Below are 10,836 nucleotides of genomic sequence, written 5' to 3'. Positions count from 1 at the left end.
TCTGCAGTTATTGACTTACTTTTATTGTAATGAATCATATTAAATAAATTTGTTCAACACAACACAGAGGTGCTTGAATGTGTAGCACCGACAAATAAACAACACTCATAACAATAAGTAAACAGATTTGAATAGCTTTTTGTCTTTTAATACATTGTATAACTAATTAGATATTAAATAAGGAGATGGAGATGTTACCAAGATATGAACAAGATATGAACAAGATGTGAACAAGATACCTACTGTATACAAATGAGAGCTTTTGTTGCCATTAGATTACATAAATATATAAATAACAGTGTAGGGGTCATGGGTCGAGTGTTGGGGCAGAGACAGTCGCTTGTGCCGACTTTCTTGCGCGGTGCCGCCTCGTAGCTTCTCTCCAAGCTTCCCTCTGCAGCCTCTGCATGGGTTCAGGGAGATCCTGGATTCGTTTTCTCCTGCGGAGAGATCTGGAGGGTAGCAGGTTCTCAAAACACACATCACATGAAAAAAATTTGTGGCTGTATTTATTTTTAATGTTATATTTTTTTTTTATGTCTGTCAGACTGGGCAACGGTGATTTTAAGACCTTGAGCTGTGATTCTTGTTGGTGATTACTGAGTGAGGAAACCAAGCATGCAAACATTCTTTTTTTTTTTTTTTTAGAACACAGGATCAAATATTTTCATGTGTCCGTGTGGGGTTAGTCCAGGTTCTCCGTGAGTGAATGTGAGTTGTTTTAAAATGGACTGGCATCATATCCAGGGTGTATTCCTGCCTCACACACCGTATTACTGGGATAGCCTCCGGGTTTACTGTGTCCATGGTCAGGAGTGTGTGTGTTTGTGTGTGTGAAGTGAGTGTGTGTGTGAGAAGTGAAGGAGTGAAGTGAGTGAGTGAGTGTGTGTGTGTGTGTGTGTGTGTGAGTGAAGTGTTTGTGTGTGTGAAGTGAGTGTGTGTGTGAGAAGTGAAGGAGTGAAGTGTGTGTGTGTGTGTGAATGAAGTGTGTGAGTGAAGTGTGTGTGTGTGTGAAGTGAAGGAGAGAAGTGTGTGTGTGTGTGTGTGTGTGTGTGTGTGTGTGTGTGTGTGTGTGTGTGTGTGTGTGTGTGTGTGTGTGAAGTGAGTGTGTGTGAAGTGAGAGTGTGTGTGTGTGTGTGAATTGTAGGAGTGAAGGAGTGAAGTGAGTGTGTGAGTGAAGTGTGTGTGTGTGTGAAGTGAAGGAGAGAAGTGAGTGTGTGTGTGTGTGTGTGTGTGTGTGTGTAGTGAAGGAGAGAAGTGAGTATCTGTGTGTGTGTAGTGAAGGAGAGAAGTGAGTATGTGTGTGTGTGTGTGTGTAGGAGAGAAGTGAGCGTGTGTGTGTGTGTGTGTGAGTGAAGTAGTGAAGTGTGTGCGTGTTTGTGTGCGAGTGAAGTGAGTGTGCGTGTGTGTGTAAGTGAAGTAGTGAAGTGTGTGTGTGTGTGTGTGTGTGAGTTTAAGTGAAGTGAGTGTGTGTGTGTGTGTGTGTGTGTGTGTGTAAGTCAAGTGAGTGTGTGTGTAAGTGAAGAGTGTGTGTGTGTGTGTGTGTGTGTGTGTGTGTGTGTGTGTGTAAGTCAAGTGAGTGTGTGTGCGTGTAAGTGAAGTAGTGAAGTGTGTGTGACACAGAATACCATGAGCGCTTGTTCTCACTGCAGATGAGATGATCATGTGATCAGCAGAGATCTTTCCACTGTGCTGCCTGTTAATCTCCCCGTCGTGACGTGAGCACAAAGCAGCACATGCGGTTCTTCTCTCCGGTCGAGTTAAAGCTGGATTAAACACGAGTCAGGATTTACACCTGGGAAATTTCCCTCTTTTCCAAAACTGGTCTTCTAAGTTCACTGCAAACTCCTTTCGCTGTGACACTTTCCAGTCATTGTACAAACTGAAAGGTAATAACAGTGGAAATGTAACTAAAGTTTTTCACCCACAGCGAGACAGTCCACCCTTCACGAGTCACTTGTCTGGATCACGTGCGCGGAAGCTGCTTGAACCTGCTTTCTAGCACGATCACGTCTCTTAGCCTCTCTCCAAGCCTTCCTCTTCAGCTTCTTCATGGGTTCAGACAGATCGCTAATGGGCTTTCTCTTCTGCTGATACCTGGACGGTAGCAAGATTTCAAACACTCGTATCAAACAACTTCTTTGCTCCACAATCTTCTGTAGATGCTAATGTCATTCAAATGTAAATGAAGTTAATAACATTATTTCATGTTGGGCCAGGTATTATGGGCAAAATCACATGATTTCAGTGAAGGAAGTAAACTGTTGCAATGCATCATAATATTTACAACACATGATTAGTTTCCCCACTCAATAATGAATAAATTGGCAAAAAATAAATAAATAAAAGAAATGCTTCCATAAAATGACACCAACTCTCTTTCTGGGGCATCAATGGAAAGTCTGACTTCTGATAATAATGAATGATCTGTTTCTGCCCATTTCTAATTTTTCAGTTGTCTTTCTTTAATCGATCCGCAGTCCCTAATGTGTATTGTAAAGACTTAAATACCTCAAGCGTTCCTTCTCCTTCCAGGCGTGGTACTTTTCTGGGTCAGCCCGGATCCTTTCTCTGTATCTCCTCACACACTCTCTGCTTTTTAATTTCCCTGTAAGAACGTCACCAGGAATCCAGCTAGAAATGCAAAGAGATTCGGTTCATCTTGAGATCGGGCTACAAGCTGCAAGACTCTTAAAGATACAGAGAGATCGTCCTCGAATAAACATTTCCATGCAAGAACATGTAATACAATTTTATCTAATAAAACAACACTCCAGAACACAACACGTTAACACGACAGTCTGGAGTACCGTCCGGTCAGGATTAGTTTTCCGGGCATTGTGGAATTTAATAACATTATGGAAGGGTCTGCTTGAGATGCTAAACACTTTGTGTGCATTACATCCTCCTTGTTAATGCTCGAATACAGAAAGCTGATTTATAATTACGTTTCAGTCTCAAAGCCTTCCAGGGATTTGACTCGGGAAAAACACGGAAGTCCAAAGTAAGGTCTTATTTGTATCATTTGTATCTGTGTGTGATAAAAGTACTAGCATAATAATGATGCAGTAGCATTTTTTCTCCCTGCTTAGACTGCTGCCCCCTGCGACCCCACTCCTGATAAGAGGTAGAAGATGGATGGATGGATGGATAGTATTTTTTCTGAGCATTAAACGAAGTCAATAAATATAATAAATATATAATAAACAGATTATTATATCTGTAATAATCATTACAGATTATATAAAGAGTAATTATATATTTTCTCAATGGAAAACTAATCCCGTCCAAACAGGGCTCTATAGAACGTACTTCTGTCTGGTCTGGTGAAGGCTGGATCTTGCTGAACTGAATGTTTGCTCATGGTGCATGTTCCACACCTCTGAACCTGGAGTCTGTTGGGAAACCTGGACATTGTGTATCTCACTCTGATAATCACACTCTGGTGCAGATCTTTCATCTGTCACTTCACTCTTCAAACACAACGTGTTCTCGTAAGAAGGTTCTTCCTTTATCAGCAGATCGGCATCGCTGTGGAAACCTGCCTGTTCTTCTCGAACATCTGAGCTCAAGTCTTGGCTCAAGGTCACTTCAGCTGAGATGCTGTAGTCAGTAGAGATCTGTCGTAAGGTGTGAAGCTCCTGCTCGGCTGCTTTTAACTGGATCTTCAGCGCCGTGTTTTGTCTTTGCGCCTCGGTTAACTTCTCCTCATAGCACCTCGACCTCTTGTCATTCAGCTCACAGAAAACCTTCAGGATGGACATGACCGCCGTTCTGACTGCAGACTCGATAACAGAGGCTTCGCTTGTGTTTAGGAAAGACGCGTTTAAGGGGAAACTCATTGTAGTGTTTGTTTACAATCTCCACAGAACGAGTTTCACATTAAATCCCAATCAGCTACTGAGGGGACGACTTTGTATAATTAAAATCGTCGGCTAAAATACGTCCTCCTTTAAAAAAAAAAAGTTTACATTCGGTTAATAAGCTAAATACTATAGACGGAAATATCCTAGACATCCCACTCCACGTGTTTAAATGGTACTGTTGACTTCCGCCGGTCAGAGGTCACGTGGGTCTGCTTCCGTTCTAACTCGACTCTTCATAGCGAAGTTTCATTTCTAAAAAAATCTAATTAATACATACTGGGTTTTATTATTACATGAAGAAAGAACAATAACATAAACAATAAACATACAAGCTCCACGACGGTCGTTAGTGCTTCAACTACGAGCAATCTGTCGTTCATTAATGATTCGGTTCTTTGAGCCGGTCCTTTAGGGAATCAGAGGAATGAGCCGTTTTTTTTTGTTTGTTTTTTTTTTTTTACAAAAAACTATTTTTAATATATTTATTTGTTTAATATAGTTATTGGTGTTACTCTTCTGCTATAATTTATACTTTATTTTTACAAAATACTTCAAATATTTCAAAAAAATAATCGCAAATCTGCAAATATATATATATATTACTGAGCCGTTGGGAGAGAAGAGTCGGCTCTTCTTCTTCAGCTGAGTCGAATAATCTGACTCACTGAAAAGAGCCAGATTTCCCATCACTGGACACCTTCTGCCTTTTCCCGTTAAACGTTTTTATTTCTAAATATAGCCTTTGTGCTTTAACATGCCTAGTTATCAATATTAATCCACTATCTTCTCTGTCTTTATACAATATGTGTATGTTTACTGTGATACTATTTATATTTAAGTTGTACATGTATAACTTTCATAGATTAAAAAAAAAAGAAAGAAAAAGAGAATGACATCATAATCACATACATGTTAATTTATTTGAGCAATATTATACCTAAAACACACCTTTTTCTTTATGTGCATTGGACCAACACAACCATAGACATCTGACAATTTTAAAACATCTGGTTTGTGAGCACACAGGTATCTATTTTCATTCAACTCAAGTACACAGTTAATCGTAAATACACATATACTAAGTGGACACATTTTGCCCATAGAGCACTGAGTCTAAGGTAAAAAATATAAAATAAAATAGTCCCGGTCATAGGCTGGTTGTTTGTGACATGGACGTAGCAGAAAAAGCAGCTTGAGCCAGTTTTTTTGCACGGTGTCGCCTTGTAGCCTCTCTCCAGGCCTTTCTCTGAAGATTCTTCATGGACTCAGGAAGTTCATTAATGGTCTTTCTGTTCTGCAGATACCTGAATGATTTACAAATACACACGTCAAAGAAGTGCATACTTCTCATTTCATTTCCTCATTCTTCGCTCCTCGCTCTGAGGATGCAAAGAAAGGAAAGAAAGAGAAGATCATTTTAAAGTGAAGGTTTGAATCAGATGTCTTTGGTCACTGCAGTGACACTCTAGGTGTATATACAGTAGTAAACAAAAAATTTAACATCACTTTATGTGATTATTTTCCTACAACCTCAGGGCCTAAAAGTTTTTTCCTGTACATGCATCCAGTTTATCACTATTGGAATGGTAAAAATGAATGATTAAAAAAAGCTCACAATGATTGTTCTATTAATTTAAATAGTCTTTGTATTATTATTACTATGACAACCGTCAATCCCTCATACCTCAGGTGGTTCTTCTCCTTCCAGGCGAGGTATTTAACAGGATCAGCACGTATCCTTTCTCTGTATCTTCTCACATTCTCGTACCGTGTCAGTCTTTCTGTGGACGAGCATAAGAAGACACGTTATAAATACTGTACAAATTTCCCGGTAAAAGTATCTGAATCTTGTGGCCCAATATCCTGTTTGGCTAGCCAAAAGTTTTCTTTGTACAGATTTCAGATGAATCAACAAACATAGAGCAATCATGGTACAAATTAAGGAAAAAGCTAGCTAGCTAACATGGCTGATTGTATATGATGTACTGACTTTTTTTTTAAATTGTGAAATGTATGTACAGTGCTGTTGATCTGACTGACAATGTTGGTAGATCTAAAGTAAATATTACTAAGGGGCGTCGTTTTCTTTGTCTTTTTCCTAGTTGCAGAGCAGAAATTTAAAGTAACAAGCAGATCTTCATGGACCTAAGCACAGTGCTGCAGCAGTGCTTTAGTCTTGTAGTCTGATACTGTACATAAGGGACATCAGTGCACTCTGACTCTATAGCTTCCCCTTTCATCCTAATACCCCATAATACCCCATCGCATTCATCTTAAAGATCGTTACCTACTCAAGTGACATCGCTACTTATCGTTCTCATGACAAAACACATCCATTAGAAACAAGCTTGTGATCTTTTGTATGTTTTGAAGGCTCTAACATCCAAACGAGTCTGTTACTACTGTACAAATGTTTACAACAGTTTTGACTAAAAGAAATGAACGTCTTCAGAGATTCACAACCTCACAACATGGACCGACAAATGAAGACCAGAATCACTAAACACATGAGAAATATTTTAATAAACGTATTTAATGTGCTTTAGGATTTAGCTTTGCTTTAATCATCACAGCAAACACGTCTCCTATAGATTGATAGACAATGACAGGTGAGGTGAACGTCAAGGTGAATGATACAGGTGAGGTGAACGTCATGGCGCCTGCGTACTTGTCTTAGATCCGGTTAAAACTGGATCTGGATTGATTAAGTGGGCGTGGCTAATGTCGTTGTTGTTGTTGATGATGGTGGTCCCGTATGTCTGGATTTGCGCAGTTTGTTGGCAGTTTTGCGCGTTTTCAAAGTTCACTGCATTATATTCCTCTGACATTTCACTCTTTATAAACATCTCGCTCTGGTAAAAAGGCTCTTCTTCCTTTAACACCACGACAGAGTCGCTCGACTCTGATACACTCTGTAAAGACGCCGGTTCTTCACTGAAGGTCACCTCAGCTGAGATGCTGTAGTCAGTAGAGATCTGTCGTAAGGTGTGAAGCTCCTGCTCGGCTGCTTTTAACTGGATCTTCAGCGCCGTGTTTTGTCTTTGCGCCTCGGTTAACTTCTCCTCATAGCACCTCGACCTCTTGTCATTCAGCTCACAGAAAACCTTCAGGATGGACATGACCGCCGTTCTGACTGCAGACTCGATAACAGAGGCTTCGCTTGTGTTTAGGAAAGACGCGTTTAAGGGGAAACTCATTGTAGTGTTTGTTTACAATCTCCACAGAACGAGTTTCACATTAAATCCTAACAATCTCTCTAATCATCTATGTGCAGCTTTAACACCAGCACCGTTTAGACGCGGCAACTAAAATAAATGTCGTATTAATTTTCAAATTCCTTCAGATTTTCCTCGTATTCCAATAAATATCCTATTCCTACAGATGAAAGCACAGTTTGTTTACTTCCTCCAGTCGGAGGTCACTGACTAAGCTGCATTTCCGCCACGGCGGCCTCTAGTGGACATCTGAGGTTCAGCACCCAAACGAATTGCACTGAAATTATTATAATTTTTTTTTATACAAAAAGTTCTCAAAATCACGTCTATGGACCCTCTGCAGTATATGAAGCGTGTGGTTAAAAAAACATTTTAAAAAAATCTCATTTCAACATATTTGTTTTTCTGATAATTCATGAAGAAAGTAAAAAAAAACCCAACATTTTTTAACTACTGGTATTTGTCCTTTAGAGGGCGCTATCTGACAGGTAAACAAAAGCAAAGTCTGAAAAATCGGTCATGTGAAAGGCATGAAATTACATACATGTGGTTTTAATTTTTGGTTTAAAGTTTACTTTCTATCATACGAAATGCAGAACGTAAAGGAATCAGGGGATTAAATGTGTTGTCTGAAAAAAATACTGTTGCATATGAGATCGAGGTTTTAATCGGGTGCTATATGATAAATCTACAATGATTAAGAACTAATGACATGCATTTGGTTGTGGGGCTTGTACACACACACACACACACACACACACACACACACACACACACACACACACACACACACACACACACACACACACATTTCCAAGTGACACTCATGGATGTGATCCCTTTATCAGCTGCATTCTGAGAGCTTCTTCCCTCTTGAGGCTACTTTGCCAAGTTGTTCAGTGAAGTGACCTGAATTGTAAAGCAAAGTGGGGAAGGTGTTGCGGAGTGGGAACAACAGTGTGCGTGTGTGTGTGTTGGGGGGATACTTGTCCTTTGAGCGTAGATAGAGAGGGAAGGAGGAGGGCAGGCATGGCATGTTGCAGCTGTGTGTGTTCATGTGTATGTGTATGTGGCTGATTGGAGTGCTGGTGGAGGTATGAACAGTTCAAAAGTGTTGGAGCAGAAAATCTCCCCTCTCTCTTCGGCCGCTTTGTCTTTCCCCTCCCTCATTTGCCGGTCCAGACATAAAGCAGTAGCAATTTGTGCGATTTCACAGCTCACCGGCTCTTAAAAAACCTCTGACAGCCTTCCACTGAGAGATAGCGAGAGAGAAACGGAGGGAGATAGGATTGGATAATGAAGGGATGTTACAAAGTGGCTATGGCACAAATGGTGGAGAATCTGAAGAACCCTCAGAGATGAGTGTACGAATAAAACATCAATAACTACTGTATCCGTCTGATTCATCTGGATTGTATTACATGGCATGAGACAGAAGGAGTGTTTGAAAGTAATCTTGTAAAAATTGAACTTTCCTGAACGAAGCATTTGGTGAAAGCTTGTGGTCTATTCTCAGACACTTTTATCTTGTCATATACGTTCATTTGCTTCTTCTTTTCCGTATGAAACTGAACACGTTCCTGGGAGCTAAAAGAACCATCCCAGTACTAAATCTAACCCTGAATAGCACCTAATCCCTGCATCTCCTCATGTGGTTTCACTGCTCAGTAGGGAACCATTTGGGTGGCCCTGCCTGTGTTGTGCAATCTGTTGATTTAAAGACACCTTAGGAATGTTCCGGAGCATTTTACAACCTTTACAGCTCAGATTTCTAAAATGTTCATCTTTCGTGTGCTTGCGACCCAGTGATGTTGTATAATCAGTTCTGATTGGTCAGAAAGTGTTGGTCAGTTTTCTCTGACTGAAGTTCCCCTGCAAGAGTCAAAAATAATGAACTTTGTCATATACGTCACCAGTGTCATCACTTTGTAAAAGTCTTTTTCCGTCATCTTCAGGACTTTATGCGGTGTCTCTGTAGCCTGATAATCTGGCAGTGATTATTTATTCCTTATACGTCATTAAGAACTACTTCAAGTCTTCTTTCTTTAATCAGTGGCCCTAAAAGTTAAGAAGTGTCACCTGAAGGTTTTGTCCTGTGCAGCGCAGGAACATCTGGCCTGGCTTTGAAGGTCAGCCATGGGACAAGGATCTCCTTTAATCCATCCAGCTGTAAGGCGAAGGCGCATTTCCTTCGCAGCTTAGTCCACTTCTAAAGAAAAAACAGTGTCTGATCACAGAGCGGCCTTGTTTTCTTTTTTCTTTTTTTTAAGCAGGATCGTTATGTTTCGCCTTGTTAAGATCTGGGTTTTTTTTTTTTGTCACATCTATGAACCCATGTGGAATATCACCCTAAATGAAGCAGTATATGAAGGTATAAAGGTCAGGAAGGAACACAGTCATGATTTTAAGCATTGGCCTTGAAAGCGTTCTGTTCTGTCACATGACTACTGAATTACCATACGAGGTTGAGGGTCAAGTGAAGGTGGTTTCCACAAGCAGCCAACTGGAAAGCTTAGGGTTCAGAGGTCATGGAAAAGCTGCCCCATTGGTTGACGTTTTATACAAATCAAATTAACCAAGCACTGTCCTGCCTTTCATGTGAACTTGCCTGTTAGCAGAGGAAGGAATAACAGGACATCTAGCATTCTTTATGTACTCTGTATATAAGATCTGAATGTTAGAAAGGTGTCAAAGTAAGCTGCTTGAAGGAGATTATAAGCCCATACTTGGTCATATAGCAAATGACGCTTATATCCTGAAAAAAACTACCTTATATTTAAGTAAACAACACCCTCATTCTAACCCCTTATATTGTATACATATAATATCCCGTGAGTCATATCTGCATTCTGAAGGTTCATAAAGGAACGTAATATAAGATGCATATTGCACGGCACCTCTACATCTAATACCGACTCATTATGTTCATATAATTTGATTTCTTATTCCCTGACACTGACCTTCGCCTAGCAGCAGTCATTTGCAACACTGTGATTTATTGTAGAATAAATCTGTCGGCTCCACTGAAACGTATTTAAGGCCAGGGTCACTCTCTGGGTCAGACACGGCAGCCAATAAACTCAGAGAAAAAAACGTCGGGGTCAGGCGCTAAAAAGTGGTTATTATTCATTACAGACACAGGTCAGGGTTAGTTTGGGATGAAACCGGCACTCACCCACGTCCATTCTTCACTTAAAAAACTTTTCCCCTTTACCAAAGCCTGTGAGAAACCTGCTTCGAGAGTCTTTAAGGTCCAATTCAGAGGAGTTTGTAGTGTGAAATGAATTATTACGGAGGGATAAATGAACACAGTATGTAGTTAACTTCTTTGTTTGAAGCTAAACATGTTTTGAGATAAATTGAACAAACAATAATCAGTCACATAATAAACACTTGGACATGTATGTTATTTTATTGCATTTTAGTAATAGACATTTTTACGTATACGGTTATGTGCAGAGTGGATCGTCACGCCTAATAATAAAGATCTAACATTAAAAGTAATGTTGCTGAAATGTGTTGATATGTTGAAGTAGTTTCTCGGTAAGGGGACAAGCTGTATTTCTGTATATTATTATTAATATACGACTGGTGAGGGAAAGACTGCTATAACGTAATTGAGAACATGAATTTCTTGTGAATTAAATGGAATTATACATGAATAAAATGTACAGAATGTTTGTCATGTACATGGATCGACCTGATGTAACGTTTGAGATCACCATCCTAAAGAAAGAAAGTTAAAAAACCTCGAA

At 39.9% G+C, this 10,836-nt stretch overlaps 2 protein-coding genes across 8 annotated transcripts; both read right to left on the bottom strand.

Moving 5' to 3' along the window:
• Window positions 1-2: 2 nt before the first annotated feature.
• Window positions 3-4,214, bottom strand: LOC113649725. 6 transcript variants are annotated; one of them, XR_007139458.1, is made up of 5 exons: window positions 3,313-4,214; window positions 2,512-2,634; window positions 1,929-2,097; window positions 1,629-1,766; window positions 3-452 (listed from the first exon to the last, which is right to left on the bottom strand). XR_007139458.1 is itself a non-coding variant. In XM_027157653.2 (4 exons), the coding sequence occupies exons 1-3, from the start codon at window positions 3,840-3,842 to the stop codon at window positions 1,947-1,949; spliced, it is 804 nt and encodes a 267-aa protein (XP_027013454.2). In that variant the 5' UTR covers window positions 3,843-4,214; the 3' UTR covers window positions 3-440; window positions 1,929-1,946. The 6 variants fall into 6 exon arrangements, 4 of the variants coding, with proteins under 4 accessions (XP_027013454.2, XP_027013456.2, XP_027013457.2 ...); XR_007139459.1 differs by having other exon boundaries at window positions 3-440; XM_027157653.2 differs by lacking the exon at window positions 1,629-1,766 and having other exon boundaries at window positions 3-440.
• Window positions 4,215-4,767: 553 nt separating this feature from the next.
• On the bottom strand, window positions 4,768-7,302 carry LOC113649726. Of its 2 annotated transcripts, none has more exons than XM_027157658.2 (3): window positions 6,535-7,302; window positions 5,551-5,647; window positions 4,768-5,245 (listed from the first exon to the last, which is right to left on the bottom strand). In XM_027157658.2, exons 1-3 carry the CDS (start codon window positions 7,061-7,063, stop codon window positions 5,227-5,229), a joined length of 645 nt encoding a protein of 214 aa, XP_027013459.1. In that variant the 5' UTR covers window positions 7,064-7,302; the 3' UTR covers window positions 4,768-5,226. The 2 variants fall into 2 exon arrangements, with proteins under 2 accessions (XP_027013459.1, XP_027013458.1); XM_027157657.2 differs by having other exon boundaries at window positions 4,768-5,170.
• Window positions 7,303-10,836: the final 3,534 nt, after the last annotated feature.

The sequence above is a fragment of the Tachysurus fulvidraco genome, chromosome 25 (assembly GCF_022655615.1).
Source record: "Tachysurus fulvidraco isolate hzauxx_2018 chromosome 25, HZAU_PFXX_2.0, whole genome shotgun sequence".
Classification (NCBI taxonomy): Eukaryota; Metazoa; Chordata; class Actinopteri; order Siluriformes; family Bagridae; genus Tachysurus; species Tachysurus fulvidraco.
The sequence above is the reverse complement of the archived record's forward strand: the minus strand, read 5'-3'. Positions and strand labels throughout refer to the sequence as shown.

Coding starts and splice junctions, on each gene's coding strand:
- LOC113649725 (XM_027157653.2), bottom strand. CDS start 3,842: ATGAGTTTCCCCTTAAACGCGTCTTTCCTAAACACAAGCGAAGCCTCT. Junction 2,635..3,312: donor CTTCACCAGACCAGACAGAA/GTACGTTCTATA, acceptor TTGCATTTCTAG/CTGGATTCCTGGTGACGTTC. Junction 2,098..2,511: donor AAGGAGAAGGAACGCTTGAG/GTATTTAAGTCT, acceptor GCTACCGTCCAG/GTATCAGCAGAAGAGAAAGC.
- LOC113649726 (XM_027157657.2), bottom strand. CDS start 7,063: ATGAGTTTCCCCTTAAACGCGTCTTTCCTAAACACAAGCGAAGCCTCT. Junction 5,648..6,534: donor TTTAACCGGATCTAAGACAA/GTACGCAGGCGC, acceptor GCTCGTCCACAG/AAAGACTGACACGGTACGAG. Junction 5,171..5,550: donor AAGGAGAAGAACCACCTGAG/GTATGAGGGATT, acceptor TAAATCATTCAG/GTATCTGCAGAACAGAAAGA.